This window comes from Diadema antillarum, unplaced genomic scaffold (assembly GCF_040938485.1).
Source record: "Diadema antillarum isolate AM-2024a unplaced genomic scaffold, OU_Dant_1.0 seq00000382_RagTag, whole genome shotgun sequence".
Classification (NCBI taxonomy): domain Eukaryota; kingdom Metazoa; phylum Echinodermata; class Echinoidea; order Diadematoida; family Diadematidae; genus Diadema; species Diadema antillarum.
Window position 1 is genome coordinate 1709249 of NW_027271380.1, and position 23685 is coordinate 1732933.

General features: G+C 42.3%; 1 protein-coding gene across 1 annotated transcript; it reads left to right on the forward strand.

Moving 5' to 3' along the window:
• The first annotated feature begins 1332 nt into the window (after window positions 1–1332).
• On the forward strand, window positions 1333–23685 carry LOC139731599 (single-strand DNA endonuclease ASTE1-like). The gene is made up of 2 exons (XM_071642488.1): window positions 1333–1425; window positions 21524–23685. Exon 2 carries the CDS (start codon window positions 21601–21603, stop codon window positions 23674–23676), a length of 2076 nt encoding a protein of 691 aa, XP_071498589.1. The 5' UTR covers window positions 1333–1425; window positions 21524–21600; the 3' UTR covers window positions 23677–23685.

Below are 23685 nucleotides of genomic sequence, written 5' to 3' on the forward strand. Positions count from 1 at the left end.
GGGATATCTGGTCCACACTTTTTGGTTTTGTGAAATCTGTTTAAGTGTATTGGAGAAGGACCAAACGGGGGAGGGTGTGGGAAGGGGTATTCCCCTCCCACGTGAGAGAGATTTTGTATTTTCAGAATTGAAATACAGCAATTTGGTGCACACTTTGGACAAAATATTTGGACAGTTTTCTATCAAAAGAGCAAGAAAATCCTCTAATATCGGGATTTATTAGGGAATAATCGGGTCGGGAAATTCTCTATCATACTATTTTTGTCCCCCCCCCCCATAATTTCATCTCTTATTAGAGGGGCAACTGCCTCCTCCCCTCCCCACCTCCTCCCCTCTCCCCCCCCCCCCCCTCCCCCCTCCCCCACCAAATCGACGCCCCTGTTGTCTTTGGTCTACAGTGCCTCCAGTCTCTTCAGCTCCTCTCATTGGCTATATAGCATGCCTAGACATTGCAGCGTTTCACTTTTTGAGACCGTGTGATGTGGGTACCCGTACCGTACGCGAACACAGTACAGTGTGCCTCGATGATGCCGAATGAATGCGAAGCAATCAAATAAATACTATTATTATCCATACAGAGGATTTTTAGAGCCCAGATACAAGTGTTATTTTGTCAACGCACCTCATAACCTCTGACCCACTTAGAAAGTTTGTTGAGCTCGACCAATATTTTTTGCCGAGGCGACCAATATTCAAAATATTGGACGGCAAGAGGGGGATTCCCCCAAAGTTTTTTATAAACTGCACCGTGATTGGTTGAGATATACGAGATGACCCGAAATATGAAAGTAAAAACGTCTGTGATTGGTCAATCACGATTTAACTAAAATAGCGTTTTTCCTAAAATTATGTGTTTATAGAAACAAATTTCATATATCAATCAGTTAAAATTGTACATCAAAATACACAGATCACTGTTTATCTGGGAATGAAGTGGATTAACTTGCCCTGAAGAGTGTGCCATACCCCATGTCAGGATCAAGTACAGTGGGAGACCATACAGCACTCAGAGACAGGGTAGGTAGAAATATTCTTTGCTAAAATCCTCCGTAGGATAATAATGATATTATTGGATGTCCTATTTGCGGTTAATTCAAGGAAATATTGGACTCGCTAAGCAAAATATTGGACTCGTCTTCGACTCGTCCAATATTTGTGCATAGCTCGTCCAATATTTCCTTGTATTAACCTCAAGGCCATCCAATATTAGTATCACAACACTGCAATCTGGGATGGGAGTGCGGCGGAGCTCACCTCCTGACGTACGTACCCTGGACTATGTACATCACGCGTACTGTGTAAATATTGTATCCGACTTCAAAAGTTGGTAGCTGAGGAGGCAATCAAGAATCACCCTAGCTGCTGGATTGGCGGAAGAGACGCTTACTCTACTTCCCGTTTGATTGTGTACAACATTCAGCATTCGTGAGTACGATTTTTATCTCTTCCCAACCTTTCTTATAAACTAAGTACTGTACGACAGGACCTGGCTGGCGCTGGCTGGCTAGTGTAGTTGCTTGAGCTTCCCCGGGACACCGCACGAGCTAATTTCACCCACTACGGCACTGCAAGTCAACACACCGTATCAGCAGGGCGTTTGTGTCTAGATCCTGCGTGGTCGTCGGCCGTTGGGCTACATGTGCTGGTGTCTGGCCATGGTGTGCGCGTGTGTCTGGCTCATCATTTTTATGCACTAGTTCTAGTCTATGATTATATCACCAAACGGTAATTGTCAATCAAAACCAGTGTGCTGATTTGACATTATGACAATCATATTGTTAATGATATACAATTAGGCATTACAAATAATACACAGGTGAGAGTGCGTTGATAGTGGAGATGTAGCGCACTCGAGCCGAGGGTATTTTACTACACAATTGTGAAACATGCACGAGGCGAAGCCGAGTTGCATGTTGCACTACATACATTGTAAATACCCGAGAGTGAGCTGCATCTCCACTAACGTCACAAACTCAAACCTGTATTATTTGTGTAACATTGCAAAAGTGCAGCAGTAAAGTTGTCCCCAGTATATTTGACCCTGCAGATGCCCCCTCCTGAGATGCACCCCCCCTCATTAAGAGTGGAGCAGTCTGCAAGTAGCTTAATTTGCATATTTAATCCCAAGCCAGCTAAGAGCTGCTAGAGAGTTCTTTGTGGGTGCACAAAGACCCCAAATTTGCCATTGTTCTAGCTGCTCTACCAAGGTGAACATCTCCCACAGAGCATCTCCTCAAATCTGAAATTTGCCCAACAAATCTGCAGCCTGAAGATATGTTTCTGTATCTTTTATTGATTTCCTGTTAGTTCCATTCACAGAGTATAAATACTGAAAGTTGTATACTTGTTTGACTTGATTTAGAGGTAATATTTCAAGTATTGATGATGAAAGTTTCCAACTCATGCAAGTTTGAGTGGTGTACTGTATAACTTGTGCATAGTTATATGTTATATGACTGAAGGTAACAAGTTTAATAACAAAATTGAACTTGTGTGTTAGTTATATATTAGTAATATGTTACATAGTAGTACATATTTGTAGCTAGAGTATGCGTATGTAGTTAAAGAAACTTTTGAAGAGTTTGGTGAGTTGTCTCATAGCTATACCATGCTATGTTGCAAGGAACTTCGAGATGCAAGAACAAAGGACTAGTTGTTTGTACTTGATGCTAAGCTGTGTGTGGCTGTGTGTATGAAAGAGAGTGTGTAGATATTCCACCTCATAGGGCAGTGTGTAGCCCTACTGGTTACTACATGGAAGCGAGCATATGCAAATTAGATGGAAGTTTGGATGTGAGTGGAGAGTGCAAGCTGGCAGAGAGAGAAAGAGTGAGGTGGAGAGGGAGAGACAGAATGAGACAGAGAGAGAGAGAGAGAGAGAGAGGGAGAGATTGGTTACCTCAGTGTGCATGTGTGTAGGAAGGCGTTGTATATACATTGTACATATATGTTTATGTGAAGGTAATAGGACATAGTGCAGAGTGCAATGGCACAGAGTGCAGTGACTTTGTGTGCCTACTCTCGCTGACCAGTCCCTCTTGTTACGATGGCAACGAGATAAGACTCAGTAGAGCCAAGGAAGGCGTGCACTATGTACACATGCACTGTATGGCTGAATACTTTGTTACCTTAGTTCTCCTTGTTTAAGTAGAGTTGTGGAAAGGTGATGTAAATAATTTCTCGGATATTAGTTTGCCAATTATCTCATTTAGTATTTTAGATGCCACATATGTACCTTAGTTGCATATTTATCATTCATTTAGTAGGAATACAGAATAAGATTAGCCATTTATGTATTCATGAAGCAAATTCAAGATGCATGGCTTTTGGTCAAAGAAATAGTATGAACTTGGATTTATGGCTTTTGTAGCATTTCTTAACTTACTGCTATTGTGTATTCTTCAGACAAACTGAATTGTTTAACAACTTATTTGGTTTACAACATATGAAACTATAATCTCCAAAACAGTGGTATATTGTGAGCTAATTTCAGTTACAGTTTTGATGTTCTTTTACCACTTTCAGTTAGCCCATATGTTTATTGTTTCATGATGTGTTATTAATTTACTAGGTTCTGCAAACATGGAGCCAGCAGAATTTCTGTAATTCTGTAACTGGACATTCACTTGCCAGTTACTGTACATTCCTTATGAGCACAGGCTAGGTGGCCAGGGTGAGTCTCATAAAGATGTTTTGTTGATTTATTAGATCATTTGTGTCAACATGTATTTTCCAGACAGTGAGTAGAGTTTCTGTAATTCTATACTTGTCTATGTTTCAGTTGGATTATCTTTAATCCAGAGCTATGGTTATTTCTATGGTTTTAATGGTTTCTCATGCTTTACTTGCATTTAGCTATGATGAATGGGAAATAGTGTTAGTATGGAGAGACTAGTTGATGTGTCAGACTACAAAGATACAATCATTATGGAATATTTAATATAATGTATTGGTAAACATTGTTAATGCCTAGTTTACAGTTTACTGATATGGATAGTCTTCTTGACGTCACATTCTTTTTGCTTTGTATTCTTGTTATCTTCACTTCTGTTGAGTGAGTGATGGGTTTGATAGTCTTTTACATACACTTTTTCATATGGACTTATGCAGTGATGCATTGTGATGTGATAGCTGGCTTAGCTGAGAATTTCTCATTGAATCATTCTTTTCTTTTACATGGTTACATACTATGATGTATTGTTGAGTAAACATCATACGTTCAGTTTGTTATTCACAGTACATGTTACCTCTTTGGTGCAGTAACACATGTATCTATCTTTCTCTATGTTGAACGTGTTTATGAACGTGTTTCAATGACTTGTAAATATTCATTTGTTTGTTTTGCTGTTTGTTTACTCCAAACACAGGTTTTTCCTTTATTTACTTTTGAGCGGAATAAAAAGAGATGAAACGTAACTTCGGCCTATGAGTGCGTTTATCCTGCGTCACATTTTGGCGTAGTCGGCAGGATATTCCTGACACTCAACTCAAACCCTGGCTGCCGGTGAGCGGTGCGTGACCCCTGATGACTCCCTGCTGTGACACCAACTGATGGCCTGCAGTGACTGTGGACCCACCTCCGAGTTCCTGTGATGAAAGTCTGAGGGACGCTGACTTCTCGCTCTTCTGAAGGATGGTGCATCAACGACGGCTGAACGTGTGACTGATGGCTGGTTCCCTTCTACTCTTCCAAGAAAGATGACTCCTAGTTATTGTAGTCTATAACAGTAGTTGTTCATCTGTGTACTCAATAGTGTTTTGAGTCAGTTGTATTTTGCATTTTGTTTTCTTTTGTCCTGTTCTCCCTTTCTTTTCAATATGTCTCAAGACAAGCCAGATTTTGAGAAACGGCTGGAGGAGATGGAGAAGATGATGGAGATGATGAAGACTGCCATGGACAAGAAGGAACAAGAAGCGAAGATGGCAAAGGAAGAGTTACAAGAGCTGAAGAAGTCAACGGCTGCCAGAGATGATGCTCAATCATCAGCAGGAGATGACCAAGCCACCGCAAGTACAGCCAATCGTCCACTCCCTGATCCCTCCTTGACGAGGACACTTTATATTTCTGCAGGTAGGAAGCTGGAGAGGTTCAGCGGTCGGCCTGAAAGGTCTGGTGATCCTTCTGCGGAGGACTGGATAGAGGATGCCCAGATGGTCATGGCATCCAAGAATCTCCGGCCAGAGGAACAAGCAGCGTTCATACTGGAGCATCTCTTTGGGAAGGCTCGCCGCGAGATCCTGGGTAGAGGTGAGGATATCAAAACATGTCCCCATAAAATCTTCCAGGTGCTGTCCAAGGTTTTCGAAGATACCAGTAACCTAGCTCAGCTTCAACAAAGGTTTTATGGGTACCGACAAACAGAGGGGGAGGATATTGTGTCACTTTCCCTCGAGCTCGTCAAACTGTTTGACAGGATGGTTCTCCTTGATTCCACCCTCAAGCGCACCAGGGAAACCCAACTCAAGGATCGCCTAGCGGAAGCAGTTAGGGATGAAGGGATGAGGATGGAGCTGAGACGTCTTTCGAGCGATCATCCACAGATGTCCTTCTTCGACACCAGGGATCTGGTCTTAGAACTCATGGGTCGGAGAGAGAAAGGAAAGGGGAAGCGAGATGTCACAGTGCAAGGTGTAAATGTTGGTGACAACATGGAAGACACTGTCCGCCAACAAGCCAAGCAGATCGCTGCCCAGCAGAAACAAATTGAGTCTCTGCTCACCCTTCTATCCAAGCCACAGCGACCACCACGACCAAGTGAGGGAAACACACGAAAATGTTGGCTCTGCAACGAGCCAGGACACCTGAGGAAACACTGCCCGAAAACGCATGCACCCATAATGAATGACCAAACTCCAACCTCACATCCTTCTTCGCAGACTACTCAGCAGTCGTCAAACTAGACCAGCCTGCTACTGAGAGCCAAGTGGTGGGCGAGACGGTGTTACAGGGAAGCTCAATTATAAGACGAGCGGTGGGAGACTGTCCGGAGGTTAGCATCAAGCTTGGTGACACAGAGGTTAGATGTTTGATTGACACTGGAGCTGAAGTCTCTACGCTTACAGAGAGTTTCTTCAAGGAAAATCTAGCTCAGGATTTTGAGCTAGTGAATGTGTCGTCAATCATCCAAATCTCTGCGTCACAAGGAGCAGACATACCCTTCGTTGGATACATTGAGCTCCCAATTACAGTCTTCAATCATACTTTCTACAATCTAGGATTTTTAGTTGTTAAAGACCCCGTCAATACTCCAGTAGAATCAAGAAAGAGGAGAATTCCAGTGGTCCTTGGTTCTAATGTATTGAGGGATGTTCAGGCAGAGCTGCAGTCCATACATGGGGATCAATATTTGCAGAAGGTCAAAGAGTATGGCAATGAAGCACATGTCAACATGCTCTATGCACTCCAAGTGTATAGGCCCCAAGCTGATATCAGAACTGTTAGAATTGCAGGAAATACTGCTATTTTAATTCCAGCTCGCACAGTAACAGTAATAGATGGATCCTGTGAACCCGCTTCAGTTGGGCAGAGACGAGAGGTCCTCATTGAGCGTCATGTGTCCCATGTAGCTGAATTACCACAAGGAGTTACCCTAGGAGCTGCGTTGGTGACAGTGGACGACAAGGGTAGAGTGCCCATGCAGGTGGCTAACTTCAGCGATAAAGATGTGTACCTTCCACCACGAACCCCCATCGGTGTATTGAAGCCTGCCTCCATCGTCGATCAAGGATTACACAGTGGTGATGTTGATGAACTTGTATCCAGGTTAGATGTTGGTGAGCTTACCAATGACCAGCAAAGGCAACTCCTCACAACCCTCTCCAAATTCCAGAACACTTTCAGCAAGGATGACGAAGACATAGGATATTGTGACCTTGTCAGTCACAGGATTGTAACGGAAGATGACAGGCCAGTGAAGATCCCATATCGCAGAATCCCTCCACATCACTGGGACGAAGTGAGAGACTATCTCAAGAAGTCACTGGAGAGGGGAATCATCCGAGAGTCGTCCAGTCCTTATGCGTCACCCATCGTTCTTGTGAGAAAGAAGGACGGTAAATTGAGGGTCTGCGTTGATTACCGGGCTCTTAATTCTAAGACACATAAAGATGCGTACCCTCTCCCACGGATCGAGGAGGCTCTGCAAGCACTCAAGGGAGCAAAATACTTCTGCTCCTTAGATCTGGCTCATGGATTCAACCAGCTTCCAGTAGCCGAAGAGGACATCGAGAAGACAGCCTTTAGAACTGGAACAGGTGGGCTTTATGAGTACACCAGAATGCCGTTCGGACTGTGCAACGCCCCGGCGACATTCATGCGTGTGATGGATAAGGCCTTTGGAGACCTCAATTTCCAGTCTCTTCTGGTGTATCTCGATGACATCCTGATATTTGGTGCTACATTTGAAGAGACCCTGCACAGGCTTGAGACGGTGCTTTCTCGCTTAGCTACACTGAACCTGAAAGTCAAGCCTGAAAAGTGTCAACTTTTCAGGACGAAGGTACATTACTTGGGGCATGTAGTGTCAAGTGAAGGTACAACTCCAGATCCAGAGAAGGTACGTGCAGTGCAGGAATGGCCTCGACCAGTGACAGAGCGAGATCTCCGAGGTTTTCTAGGGCTGTCTGGCTATTATCGTTGATTCGTTCAAGGCTACGCGCAGATCGCAGCACCCCTCCATAACCTCCTGAAACAGCCAGAAGATGTTAGGAAAACCACAAAGAAGAAGACCAGGCATAATAACACAAGAAACGTCTCAACAGACTGGACCGCGGAGTGTGAGAAAGCCTTTGTCACCCTCAAAGAAGCACTTGTATCACCCCCTGTGTTAGGCTACCCCGACTTTGAGCTGCCATTTATCCTGGAGACGGATGCCAGTTATTTCGGCTTAGGTGCTGTTCTCTCTCAGGTGCAGGGACAGAGGAAAGTGGTCGTTGCCTATGCCAGTAGGAGCTTAAAACCCAATGAGCGCAATATGAACAACTACTCGAGCATGAAATTGGAATTGCTTGCTCTAAAGTGGGCAATCACTGAGAAATTTCGTGATCTACTCATTGGTGCCGAATTTGAGGTCTACACGGACAACAATCCCCTCAGCTATCTACAGACCACTGCAAAGTTAGGAGCAACTGAGACTAGGTGGGCTGCTGACCTTGCTCAATTCCGGTTTAAGATCAAGTACCGATCAGGGAAGTCCAATGGAAACGCCGACTCACTGAGCAGGAAGACACAACATGGTGTTCAGCCTACTTCTGCTCGACTGGAAGAAGTCACCCTGACATCTGTTCAGCAAGAACAAGTCATTGCTGATAATCCTACTCCTGTGCCGCCAGAAGTTCGTGCAGGTATCTATGAAGGAATGACACATGGACTGTTGAATGAGGTGCATACCCGGTCAAAGAGTATGGAGCCAAAGACAGTTTCCCCTTTGCCTTCCATGTCCAGGGATGACCTAAGGTGCCTTCAACAGTCTGATGAGGGACTAAGCAGGTTCTATCACTTCTGGAGTAAAGGGCATCCACCTACCCGACGGCAACTGATGAAAGAGGGCAAGTATTCTCGTAAACTGTTGAGATGCTGGAAGAAGGTGAAGGAAGAGGATGGTGTCCTTTACCGCGTCATTCACGATCGAGGGGAGGAAGTGCTACAGCTACTACTCCCAAGCTGCTTGAAAGATAGAGTACTCAGCTCTATCCATGATCAAGCAGGTCATCAAGCGTACGAGAAGACGTTTGCTCTTGCAAGGACCAGGTGCTATTGGCCAGGTATGTCATCAGACATCTCAGACTACTGTCTGAAATGCCAGAGATGTACTTTGGCCAAAGCAGGGAAGCGCCTTCATCCCACAATGGGATCCCTGACAGCGACAAGGCCCCTGGAGATACTTGCAATGGATTTCACAGTGCTGGAAAGGAGCAGCAGTGGAATTGAAAATGTACTTGTCCTCACCGATGTATTCACAAAGTTCACTCAAGTCATTCCTACCCGTGATCAGAAAGCGTCCACTGTCGCCCGTGTACTAGTCCGAGATTGGTTTGTTAGGTTTGGCGTTCCACGACGCATCCATAGCGACCAAGGCCGCAACTTTGAAAGCAAGATCATACAAGAGCTTTGCAAAGTGTATGGCATAGCCAAGAGCCGGACAACGCCCTATCACCCAGAGGGTAACGGGCAATGCGAGAGGTTCAACCGGACTTTACACGACAGATTGAGGACACTGCCTCCAGAACACAAGAGGAAATGGCCTGACTTCCTACCTGAGCTAGTGTACTCATACAACAGCACACCTCACTCATCAACCGGGTATACACCACACTATCTGTTCTTCGGACGAGACCCAGTGTTACCAATAGACCACCTACTTGGTGTCAGCACACACTCGGAAGAGAAGCAAGAATTAGATAGTTGGATCGCAGACCATCACAGTAAACTCAACCAAGCATTTGAGTTGGCAGCAAAGAGAACAGAGCAGGAGGCACTGCGACGAAGAGCGTTGAATGACCGCAAGGCTACTGATGTGGATCTCCCTGTTGGAGCCAGAGTTTTCATTAGAAACCGTACTGTTAAAGGCCGGAACAAGATACAAGACACTTGGGAATCAAGGCCTTACAAGGTGGTCAAACGTTTGGAAAGCGGTGGACATGCTTATGTTGTTGAGCCTGTGTCTGGTAGAGAGTCGGAGCGAAAAACTCTCCACAGAAGAGATTTGCTCGATTCTAAGACACTTGTCGAAGACATGGGACTGCATGTCGAGCCAGATGATGAGATTAAACCCACTTCATCAAGCAAGTCAGATAGTGAACTGGACAGATCTGATGATGATGACGAATGTTTGAACGACTTCGTAGTTCACGTACCTACTCCCATTCCTAGAGAGGAAACTCCCCCAACTCATGAAGTGGTGAATGAGACACCAGCAGAGATTTCAACAAGTATTCACAGTGATTTGTCACAAGATGGCGTATTACCTGTGTTGGAAGATGATTCTGCAGATGGCGAAGATGAACATGACAGTAATGATCAGTCCATACCAAACCCACCTGCAGACGAAATTGGTGACCAACCCAAGATTCAAACGCAAGCGTGTGACGATCACGAACCTGAATCTTCTTATGTTCCAAGACGGTCTTCAAGAACAACAGCAGGTCACCATCCAAACCCACACAATCTACCTCGCTCATCTGTGAGAGAAATCAATGCTGAAATACATAATCAGTCACATCTCAGCATCATCGCAGATGTTGCAAAGTCAAATCTTCTTATAATGCAGATGTTAATTCAATATAAGTAAGTTTTATGATGTGGTATGTTCAAATTGATTTTGATGTTAGCTTACTTTTACTGTTTGTATTCAGTGGGTTATGTGGGACACAAACCCTCAAGCAGGGAAGTGTGTAACATTGCAAAAGTGCAGCAGTAAAGTTGTCCCCAGTATATTTGACCCTGCAGATGCCCCCTCCTGAGATGCACCCCCCCCCCCTCATTAAGAGTGGAGCAGTCTGCAAGTAGCTTAATTTGCATATTTAATCCCAAGCCAGCTAAGAGCTGCTAGAGAGTTCTTTGTGGGTGCACAAAGACCCCAAATTTGCCATTGTTCTAGCTGCTCTACCAAGGTGAACATCTCCCACAGAGCATCTCCTCAAATCTGAAATTTGCCCAACAAATCTGCAGCCTGAAGGTATGTTTCTGTATCTTTTATTGATTTCCTGTTAGTTCCATTCACAGAGTATAAATACTGAAAGTTGTATACTTGTTTGACTTGATTTAGAGGTAATATTTCAAGTATTGATAATAATAATAATAATAATACATAACATTTATAAAGCGCTTAATATCATATTTCTAAGCGCTGGGGAAAAACAAAGATAGAGAACGAGTGAAGAAGAAAACAATAAGCAATCCACATATAAGTACAGCAACAATCATATATATGACAACAATTACAAACACTAGTACACTACCGACACAGATAACACTTCCTAAAGAGATATGTTTTGAGGTTTGACTTAAATGAATCTAGTGTATTGGCTTGTCGGATGCTGACGGGAAGATTGTTCCATAGTTTAGGAGCAAGAGAGGAAAAGGCACGATCACCATAACGTGTGTTGGTACGAGGTCCAGAGGATAACTGAAGATTGGCAGTGGTGGCGGAACGAAGACGTCTGGTTGTGGAGGATGTGGATGCAGAGTGGAGAGAAACAAGATCTTGAAGGTAGGGTGGTGCGAGGTTGTGGTTGATTTTGAAAATGAGAAGGAGAACTTTGAAGATGATTCTGTCTTGGATCTGTAGCCAGTGAAGGGACTGTAAGATTGGGCTGATATGATCTGATTTTTTAGTTCGAGTGACAAAATGATGATGAAAGTTTCCAACTCATGCAAGTTTGAGTGATGTACTGTATAACTTGTGCATAGTTATATGCTATATGACTGAAGGTAACAAGTTTAATAACAAAATTGAACTTGTGTGTTAGTTATATATTAGTAATATGTTACATAGTAGTACATATTTGTAGCTAGAGTATGCGTATGTAGTTAAAGAAACTTTTGAAGAGTTTGGTGAGTTGTCTCATAGCTATACCATGCTATGTTGCAAGGAACTTCGAGATGCAAGAACAAAGGACTAGTTGTTTGTACTTGATGCTAAGCTGTGTGTGGCTGTGTGTATGAAAGAGAGTGTGTAGATATTCCACCTCATAGGGCAGTGTGTAGCCCTACTGGTTACTACATGGAAGCGAGCATATGCAAATTAGATGGAAGTTTGGATGTGAGTGGAGAGTGCAAGCTGGCAGAGAGAGAAAGAGTGAGGTGGAGAGGGAGAGACAGAATGAGACAGAGAGAGAGAGAGAGAGAGGGAGAGATTGGTTACCTCAGTGTGCATGTGTGTAGGAAGGCGTTGTATATACATTGTACATATATGTTTATGTGAAGGTAATAGGACATAGTGCAGAGTGCAATGGCACAGAGTGCAGTGACTTTGTGTGCCTACTCTCGCTGACCAGTCCCTCTTGTTACAATGGCAACGAGATAAGACTCAGTAGAGCCAAGGAAGGCATGCACTATGTACACATGCACTGTATGGCTGAATACTTTGTTACCTTAGTTCTCCTTGTTTAAGTAGAGTTATCTCATTTAGTATTTTAGATGCCACATATTTACCTTAGTTGCATATTTATCATTCATTTAGTAGGAATACAGAATAAGATTAGCCATTTATGTATTCATGAAGCAAATTCAAGATGCATGGCTTTTGGTCAAAGAAATAGTATGAACTTGGATTTATGGCTTTTGTAGCATTTCTTAACTTACTGCTATTGTGTATTCTTCAGACAAACTGAATTGTTTAACAACTTATTTGGTTTACAACATATGAAACTATAATCTCCAAAACAGTGGTATATTGTGAGCTAATTTCAGTTACAGTTTTGATGTTCTTTTACCACTTTCAGTTAGCCCATATGTTTATTGTTTCATGATGTGTTATTAATTTACTAGGTTCTGCAAACATGGAGCCAGCAGAATTTCTGTAATTCTGTAACTGGACATTCACTTGCCAGTTACTGTACATTCCTTATGAGCACAGGCTAGGTGGCCAGGGTGAGTCTCATAAAGATGTTTTGTTGATTTATTAGATCATTTGTGTCAACATGTATTTTCCAGACAGTGAGTAGAGTTTCTGTAATTCTATACTTGTCTATGTTTCAGTTGGATTATCTTTAATCCAGAGCTATGGTTATTTCTATGGTTTTAATGGTTTCTCATGCTTTACTTGCATTTAGCTATGATGAATGGGAAATAGTGTTAGTATGGAGAGACTAGTTGATGTGTCAGACTACAAAGATACAATCATTATGGAATATTTAATATAATGTATTGGTAAACATTGTTAATGCCTAGTTTACAGTTTACTGATATGGATAGTCTTCTTGACGTCACATTCTTTTTGCTTTGTATTCTTGTTATCTTCACTTCTGTTGAGTGAGTGATGGGTTTGATAGTCTTTTACATACACTTTTTCATATGGACTTATGCAGTGATGCATTGTGATGTGATAGCTGGCTTAGCTGAGAATTTCTCATTGAATCATTCTTTTCTTTTACATGGTTACATACTATGATGTATTGTTGAGTAAACATCATACGTTCAGTTTGTTATTCACAGTACATGTTACCTCTTTGGTGCAGTAACACATGTATCTATCTTTCTCTATGTTGAACGTGTTTATGAACGTGTTTCAATGACTTGTAAATATTCATTTGTTTGTTTTGCTGTTTGTTTACTCCAAACACAGGTTTTTCCTTTATTTACTTTTGAGCGGAATAAAAAGAGATGAAACGTAACTTCGGCCTATGAGTGCGTTTATCCTGCGTCACATTTGATTTATAAAATGAGTCGAAAACTAACAGCATTTTCCATGTACTTTTGTGGGTCAATACCAGTCAGCTACATGTAGCACTCGCTCAAAAGTTAAGATGTCCGAAGATGTTCGTCCCAAACATTAACGCACGTCATACTCGGAAATCCCGCCCATATAAGTACTGTACGTATAGAATATACGTACGCCACATGTTATGCACACAAGAAAGGCCGCTGGCAGCCCGAACTAGAAGTTGTTTACAGGATTGACAGCGCGTATAGTAGCACGCGACGCACATGTAACAACTGATTGAGTGTGCACTGCTAGTGTAAACATTGTGACGTCAGTGACTTTACCTTTTTTGCACGGCCGTGCATGTTAGTAAGAAAATCATGAGCGCACACGTGACTCATTTCAGCGCTTCCAATTGGCTACATTCTTGAACCCATTTTATAATATACAAATGATGCACAGGATAGAGTGCGTTTGATAGTGTAGGCGTATAGTGCACTCGAGGGTATTTACAATTGTGAAACATGTGTGCATCATTTGTTTTATAAAATTGGTCGAAAATTTGAAAACTAACAGCATTTTCAGCGTTTTTCACGTACCTTTGTGGGTCAAGACGTCCGAAGATGTTCGTCCCAAACATTTACGCACGTCGCACTCGGAAATCCCGCACATACAGTATAAGTATGATGGGGGGTTGGGTTTCCGGACACTTAAGTTTCCGCATGAAAACTTACTTATTTTACATAGAATACAGGGGAAACTCGGTATAACGAACACTGCTATAACGAGATATCGGTTATAACGAGGAAATTTTCTCGGTCCCAAATTTCCTTCCACACAAGTCTATGTAAAATGCTACTCTTATAGCGAGATCGGCTATAACGAAATAACTGCTATAACGAGATAAATTTTGTGACTTCCAAACAAAGAAAAACATAGTAAATCAAACCTGCTATAGCGAGGTAAAGCAAAATGCCTTCGGTAAAGCTTTACTTCGCCTGTGCTATCATCTTCCGAGATTGTAAAGCTTGATGCGCCCAAAACTGTCTTGTACACACATAATCATTTTCTTCAATGCACTCCAGCTAGCACTGCATGCTGTACGTGTGAAGTGTGTGTGTGCACGCACACTGATACATGCAGAAAATGTGGTGGGACGGCCATATGTATACATGACATCATCATGACGTTTAGCAGGTGTGAGGCAATCTGATGCTGTGATTGGCCTTCTACTTAGGGAATTCCCCGTCTTCACACACACGCAGTCATAATGTACATACAGAATGTGTCACATACACACACAGCATTGTGCAGACCATATTCAATTACAGCTTTCCACACAACACACACCCATACGATAACTATGCACATACCAATCCACAGACGATCTTGATACAATCGCAAGCTATATAAATTTACAAATTCAAACATCTACAATTAATAAGAAACACATTCTTGATATTGGATTTCCTTGGCAAAAACATCTTCTTACCCATAAAGGTGAGTAATTCCCTCACACACAATATCAAGTTTTCAGTATTGATTGAAATATGATGGGTAGTCCCACATGTGCAAATTAATGTCATTATTTTATGCCTTCTTTTATGCCTACTGATATAACGAGATATCGGCTATAACGAGGAAAATGACTCGGTCCCGACCATCTCGTTATATCGAGTTTCCACTGTATGCACCCTTTACCTTAAAGAGTTGATATAGACTCCTCATATAGGCCTACTAGACAACATACTCTGAAAACGGTGTGAGAATTAACCTGCTAAATTGTTGGATTTGCCCTTCAAAGTGACTCCATGTATGCGTCCGGTCCCACAACGCTTGGTCTACTGTACACTGTACGTATGATACGTACGCCACACATGTTATGCACAAGGGAAGAAAGGCCGGACTAGAAGTTGTTTACAGGATTGACAGCGCGTATGCATGCAATTCAAAGGAGCCACCGCGCGCACAGACGATCGGCAATAGGATTTAACACGCAGTGCAATGGGACTGAGTAACGAAAGCACAGGTGACTCATTTCAGCGCTTCCTATTGGCTACATTCTTGAACCCATTTTATAAACTGTAATGTACTTGTGATATTGCTACCCCGTCGTCGACTTCCGCGTTCCGTTGCATCAAACATCGCCTTGATTTTTTTAAATCTTTTTTTAATAATTACGGGAGGAAAGGGGGATTCCCAACTCCTTGAGAACTCCTACACAAACACACGTGAATACTTGATACATTTCTTCATAATTATTTAGGTAAATCATCCCAAGAATTTATAAAAGAAAATGATTTCATTCTTGCAAACACGAACCTCTATTTTGGGGTCTGTTACTGAGTGTAACAATGAAAAGGTTGCAGTATACACATTACTACATGTGGTACTACAATGAGCTACATCAGTACATGTGTATGTATATGTACATGTATAAAGCATTGAGTCTCCCGTATCCGGCCAAATCCCTTATCCGGATGAGCCCCGGTCCCGACTTGTCCGGATACGAGAGGTTCAACTGTACTTGTAAGTTGTAAATGTGGGGATGGATGGTTGTGTAAGTAAATGTAATGCACTTGTCAATTGTAGTCCGGCCCTTGGGTACCCGGGGATGGCCGGGACTTGCATCCCACTTGCAATTTCAGGATGTTACACCACCCGGCCAAGTCCCGGCCAAGTCTCCAACAGGTCGGGCAAATTTTGCACGGAAATCCCCCTCTAAGTCCCCGACATGCCAGGCAAAATTGAAGTAGAAATCCCCGGCCAATTCCCCGGCAGGCCGGGCAGTATTTGCATAGAATTTATCCCCAGCCAATTCCCCGACAGGCCGCGCAGTATTTGCATCCCGACAGGCCGGGCAGTATTTGCGTAGAAATCCCCGGCCAAGTCCCCGACAAGGCGTGCAGTATTTGCGTAGAAATTCCCGGCCAAGCCCCGGCCCTCACAGGGCCTGGTCACACTGCCCAAAAGTCGCGTAAATGCACGAATCACGCAAGAAATTTGGTTGTGCGTGCTTGTCCATCGAGAATTTTTGCTGAGTTATGCGTTGAAAAATCACCGATGAATTGCGCAAGAACTAAGGAAAGATCACGCGATAATCATCCACGCATGCATGAACGCGATAACAGCAACATTTTTGCAAACAATCACTGATATTCCATGCATATTTCGCGCATTGTTCGCGTAAGAACTACGCAAACTATGCAAAAATTACTAGTACCGGTACATAAAACAGCGCAATACTGCGTAACTTTTACGTGAAGCCGAGTTTTGAGTTGCTCAAAACCGGATCTGGAGGCCCGTTCGCACTTCCCCAAAGTCGCGTAATTACGCATGAATCGCGTAAGAAATTCGAGCCTTACGCGATACATGCGCGATTTGCGAATTTCATGCATTTGGTCTGATGTGAAACCTTCGCAGTTCTGGCGCACATCGGCGGACAACTAACAGTTATATGAATTAGGTTCTACATCAGATCACAAACTCATGAATAAGGTTCTACATCAGATCACAAACTCATGAAATGCGCAGATCGCGCATGTATCGCATAAAGCTCGATTTTCTTGCGTCATACGTGATTCATGCGTTTACGCCACTTTGGGGCAGTGTGACCGAGCCCTCAATAGCGGGGCATTGCTAGTCAAGCGAAATATTTCATGGTCACATTACCGTACTAGAAATGGTACGCCAGGTCACGGTCAACTCTCAAGCAAAATCCGGCTCAATCCCAGCCAAAATTCCCGCCCAAAATCCCTGCCATTTGGTTAGAGCGAATTTTCCTCGACAAGCCCCGGTTTATTCCCCACCCACCGGGGCAAAATAAGTGAATCCCCCCCGACAAAGCCCGGTCAATTCCCGACCCACCGGGGCAAAATACATATGTAATTGAATTTCCCCCGACAACATCCCTGTATATGCCCGACCCGCCGGGGCAAAATAAGTGAATTTCTCCCGACAACACCCCGGCATACTCCGGACCCACCCGGGATAAATAAGTGAATTTCCCCAGACAAAGCCCGGTCTATTCCCGACCCACTAGGGCGAAAAAATGCTGAAATCCCTAGCCAACTTTGCTGCAAGTCCCGGCCATCCCCGGGTACCCAGGGGTTGGGACTACAATTGACAAGTGCATAACACTCGTGATTAACACTACAATGTGTACAGTTGTACAATTGATGTTAACCCATTGACATGATTGAGAACAATTCCTGAGTATACTTGGGCAGGTGTCTATGGGAAATGTGTGTTGTAGCAAAATGAAACCATGGTTGGCTTCCCTGTAATTGTTATTTCATGTATGGCTGGCCCAGAAAAAACAGAAAAACAAAAAAACAAAAACAAAAAAACAAAAAACAAAGGCGGTACCTGTACCGGTAGTGTATACTTCCTGGTCAAATGATTTTGAAACATGCACAAACTCACCCTTGTTATTCAGAATCAGTAACCTAAAATAATTGCATCTGAGTCCCCATGAAGTTAAATAGAAGTTACGTTTTAACACTTTTCTAAGTGTTGGGAAACCTTGATTGCTTGAAATGGTGCTCTTGGTATTGGACTGTACACAAGCAATCGGTACAGTATGAATACAATTGTATGTCAGTGCATGCAGTATAAAGGGTTGATCGTTTGATCTGAATGTAGTACTATACAATTGTTGCTTTCCTTCCTAATCCTCTTCATCTATTCATCCAGTTTTGATTCATTTATTTTCAATCTTTAATTCTTCTTTGCTTTCCACTTTTCTTTTCAAACATTTTCATCCCTCCCTTATTTTGATTTATAATAGGTGATAAGCACAATCAGGGTATGCAATCATGACTTTCTCACTTTTAAAAAATTGTAAATTCTAAAAGAATGCACCAACTGACTTAAAAATTCACATGCAGCATGCTAAGACATCAGTAATCACATGTGGTAAGACAATAGCTAATTTCTACTCATTTACTGTTAATTATTAAAGATTAATTACCAAAAAGTCCCCCAAAATCCACGTAATGCGTCAAAAAAAAAGCGTTTTGCAACTTACGTAAAATCAAGATTTGAGGTCCATATTTTAAGTCTACCCCTATGTGTTTGGTATCTAATTAATGGATTTTTTCCTGGCATTGCTTGCATGCAATAAAAAACAGTGGTTCTTTCAGCTGGAGAAAGTTATGAGGTCTGAAGTCCCGTCCTGGTAGGAGTGTAATGCTGGCTTATTTTTGTGACATTGTGACCTTTTAACCCATGCTGTACAGCTATGCATGGAGGAACAGCTTATTTTTCTGCTTTTCCTGAAAGTACTGAAGACACACTACAATATGGTGTGCTGTTTGCCAATGAATGTTCAGCCAGTTTTGAGTTTTGAGCAATTTTCAAATGCTGAGGAAAAAATAAGTGCAGCCGTTTTTCAGTATTTTCAGTGAGGTATTATCCTAATTTGACTACTTAAAAGAATCTTTTCCCCTTATTGAATATCCTTGTTTTTTTAACCATGAATTGTACATATGTAGAAATCTATTGTATGAAAATTTTAGCAAATTTGAGCAATAGGAACTTATTTTTTTTTATATTTTTACAAATTGCTGAGGATAAAAAAGACCGATCCACGAGCATGTTATACTGCATGAAGGTCATATGATAAGTGTTCAGTGTTCATATTTCAATGCATGTTCAATTTCTAAAGATATCATAAGCAAAAACATAGTATTTTGGCTTAATATGTCATTGTTTGAGAGTCACAGCTTGGATATCAACTCAAGTCATCATAAATCTCACATTCATTCTTCTATACTGTGTTTACAAATATGAGAATTGATCCAAACACTTTGCGCACATTCAAGGTCAAACTTTACAGATAATTTTTTGCTGAAAAATATATCTTCCAAAGTACCAGCCCTAATTTCATAAAAATTCGTAATAATGGCCACTATATGTCTGTTACCTATTCCTGAAAGTTTCGCCTCTTCACTCTTTGGCAAAAGTGAAATATGATAAAATATGTAAAAGTGGTTTTATTTGAATTCAAAATAATGCCTACAAAATTGATCATCCATTTCGAGAAGTGAAAATATGAAATTTATTCATATTTTGTGATATGTCATGGCTATGAGCTGGTGGTGAATGAAAGGGATATTTATCAGGAATATCTAACAGCAATATCAGATGAAAAAAACATTCTCCTTTTTTTAAATGAATTTTTCCAATATATTAGTCATTTCAATGTAATTCGACACCCCTAACTAAAATGCTAATCTATGCGCAGTTTAATGCAAAATTTTGACTCTTTCTTTACATGAAATGAAAATTTGAGCACTCAGCTGCAACAGCAAAAAAAGCATTTTCATCAAGTTTTTTCATATTTCCCCTGTTACACAACCGCATACCCTGATTGTGCTATTGACCAATACTCTCTCTACATTCTTTCCTTCCATTATATTTGTTTTTATTTTAAGTGTACTTTCTATTTCGTATACTTTTTGTTTCATTTTTCCAGGTTTACCTCCTTATCATCTTTCCATTCATTACCTTTCCCCCTTTTCATATCCTTTCTCTTTATATTCTTTTAACCCTCGTCTTGTAACCACATTTTTCACAATCTTTCATTCACACACACACGCACACACACTCACACCAACATACACACATAACACAAACAACAATCCCAAACCTCAATCAATTGCTACCATGATACTCTGTACAAACCGAGAAAAAGGCAGTAAAAACAGACATCTTTTTAAAGATACCATAGTAAACTTTGCTGTAATTGCTACAATGTATGAGATTGCTACATTCAGATCAATGGCTGCGCTCACTGCTGTGCCATGAGCGTCTTTTGCACGTGTCGTGCTGTGCTGTCTGCTCCTTGTGCAACGCAGTTATCGCAGGGCAAACTAGCTGCAATCGCCATATTCCAACAAGTGTAAAGTGTCACAATGGCAAAAATTCCATTTCTATTGGACTTCGGTCACAGTTAGATGCAAATATTTGTGGCTGTTGGATATTTGAAATGAGTTTGTGCATGTTTGCAGGTTAATTGATAAAGAAGTGCAAAAGTACACTGGTGCCAAAAACAAAACAAAAGAAAAGAAAAGAAAAGAAAAAACAAAACAAGTGACAGTCCAGAACAGCACACCAAAACTTACAAGTGGAAATATACAGATCTTGTTTGGAGAACTGTTGATATTTGCTCTAATGAAGTACATAAACTTCCCCAAATAATGCTGTCATATACACTATATTAACAATTTCAGTTGGATAAAGGAAGGCAAACTGCAAAGTATTAGCCAGAAGGTTTGCCAAAAGGGATACAATCTCAGCGCATACCAGATAGAGTTTGCTATAATTTTCTACAACTGATTATCAATAATCAATAACAAATTGAGCCAACGCAGTATCCATCCATCTTGCACTCTGAGAGAGTGAATTGCATGCAGCTTGATGTAAAATAGGATTGCTCGGGCATGATCGATCATCACGTAACATTCTGTCTACCTACAGTGTTCTAGATGGGGAGGACAAATCACATCAGCCAGACAAGTTTCTTCTTAGATGCTGTTGATAAGTGTTTTATATTGCAAGCTAATCCAAATGGCAGAAGAGTATTTTTAGCCCTTTTGTAAATCGCATTTTGGCTTAAAGATTATTAGATGTAATGTACTTGGTAAGTTGCACATATCAATAAAGAGAAAGAAAGAGGCAGTGCCACTTTGTTTTGTGTAAATTACTTTGATAAAAGCTACAGTTGAAATATTGATTTAAGGTAAAAAGCATGGTAAGTAGCCATAGTTTTGTGATTGAATAATTGGGAAAGAGCTCTTCATGTCCCCATTTCCCAAAACTAATTTAGCCACAACACTCTACACTGTTCTGCCCTTGATAGCTAATAGGGACTGATGCACTGTAGTCTCAAATCTAAAAAAAAAAAACAAACAAACAAACAAAAACAAAGAAAAAGCCCTTGTGTTATTGCAGTCAGCTTCAGCTCTGTAAAGTCGATGTACATGGTAGTCAATGTCAATAACAAGTTGAGGGCTATTGAAGAAAGCTTCAAAAAGTTTTTATGAGCTATCTGTTCTTCCCGGTTTAGAAATTATTCATCTGCTTTTCCTATTCTGAGAATGATGTAGTCCTTTGAACATTTGCTAAATCATGGAAATATTGTTTGTTATTTACAGCACTGGCAACTGCAACATCACAAAAACTGCTGGGAAGGAGTCTAAAAGTTTGAGGTGGAGAATTTCCAGCATCAACCATGGGAATTCGGGGCCTCACTTCGCTGGTGAACAGACATGAGCGGAAGCTCTTACAGAGCCTGTGCCTGCACAACACAGCACTGGTAGTCGACGGCTTCGGTCTGCTCTATTACATACTGGAAGAGACAGAAGGAGCAGATCCCATGTCTCATGGTGGAGAGTATGAGCTGCTAAGGTCCAAGATGACCTTCTTCTTCCACAACATGCGCAAATGCCACTGCCGCCCGTATGTGGTCTTCGATGGAAGCTTTGACCTGGACGACAAGAAGCATAAGACACAACTTGAAAGGTTCCAGGAGGGTATCATAGCAGTCAGGGATGTTCATAGAGGAGATGAATGTTTGGTATTGCCACCACTGGCTTTACACCTCATGCAGCAGGTAATGACTGAGTTTGGAGTGTGCTTCGCATTCAGTCAGTTTGAAGCTGACAGAGAGATTGCCAGCCTTGCCAATCACTGGCAGTGCCCTGTGCTAGGGAAAGACAGTGACTTTTATGTAATGGGCCTGGCAGGAGGCTACATCCCGCTGACACATCTGAGGTGGAAGAATGTCGAGCAGTCAGGACAAGGCAGATTCTACATTCCAGGGCAGATCTATCACCTCCAGTCTTTCTGTACATTCTTTGGTGTGCAGAAGGATCTCATGCCACTTTTTGCCACACTAGCCGGTAATGACTACGTTGATCCTTCCACACTAAACATTTTCCTGAGTCATGTATATGGAGTGTATGAAAGCAACTGCAGCAAGCGCCAATCACAGCTTCAGCATCTCCTTGGCTGGATAGGAGGTAAAGAGTCATGTAGGGAAGCTCTGGATGAAGTTTGGAGGCACATTCCAGACAAGACGAAGATTGAGAGTCTTGTTACTGCATCCATGGATATGTATCAGACGAGAGAAACAAAGCTCTTGAAGTCTTACTTTGAAGGTGACCACCAGCGGTCAAGTGAACTGTCCAAGTCCCCGCTGTGCACTCTTATTAATGCTCCTGTATGGGTTGCTGAGGCCCATCAGAGTGGACAGATGTCAAATTTGTGTGTGAACATCTTGAGCAAGCAGTACTTCTTCTCGCGTGTCCAGGTGGAGAATCACAAGTTGCCAAGTGCTTGGTTGCCAGCAAAGTTTCTGTGTGCAGTGCTCAGTGGCATGATCCTGGCAGACATGCTTCAGAGAAAGAAGCCAGGGCAGACCACAAGGTGCCTGGTTTACATTAGAAATGGCATTGGATTTCAGCGTCTGAAGGTCTCTCCTGTGGTCGACCTGGATGGATATGGGAGGGTGCCTTCCCTGTCTCAGATACCTGTGCTGCCACAGGAAGCAAAGCGTCACCTCCTGATCAGAGTACTCTCCCCAGGCCTTTGCAGGAGTGAGGACTTGGACTCCTTCCATTCTGACTTTCAGTTAGCTCTTCTTGCAACATTGTACTGGATCAATTCTGAGGAAAGCAAGCTATTAAAAACTGAACTTCACATTTCTGTCCTGCTCGTTGGGTGGATCCAGCTCTTTGCACAGAGGCAGAGCAGGAGGCATAGAAGAAGAGGTTGGCGTGCATCAACACTTTCATGGCGTGCATCAACACCTACAGCCAACAGTGAGACAGAGTCCGAGCGGTTCAAGATCGAAGCGGAAATGGTGCTGGCAAACATCAATCTCAATCCTAGGAGAGTCCGTGTGAGTATGCCTGACCCTGTAATTTCTCATGGATTTGCCCAGTGGCACCTCTGTGTCTTGCATGCCTTCCAACTCAACGAATTACTTCAGATGCCACTGCCGCCATGCGCTGATATCTCAGTGCTCTTCAGTGGCCTGAACATGCACAATTTGTACTCTGTCCTGAAAGGTGTGCAAGGCAAGACGAGTCTCCATCACTGGATACCCAGCAACTTCTTCCGGAACACCCCTCGAGCACTCCAGGTCTACGAATCCATGCGACAGTTTCTGTCAGCACACACCAGAAAGGAAGCCCGGGTCAGCATCATCACAAACAGGAAGACTGGAAGGTCCCACAAGCGTAATCGGCAGAGGTCTGCCGGTAAATCATCAGGAGCTTGTGGAGTCGATGTTGGGAGAGGATAAGATTGGGAT

Excerpts from the sequence above, each read along its gene's own strand:
- LOC139731599 (XM_071642488.1), top strand. The coding sequence starts at position 21,601 with ATGGGAATTCGGGGCCTCACTTCGCTGGTGAACAGACATGAGCGGAAG.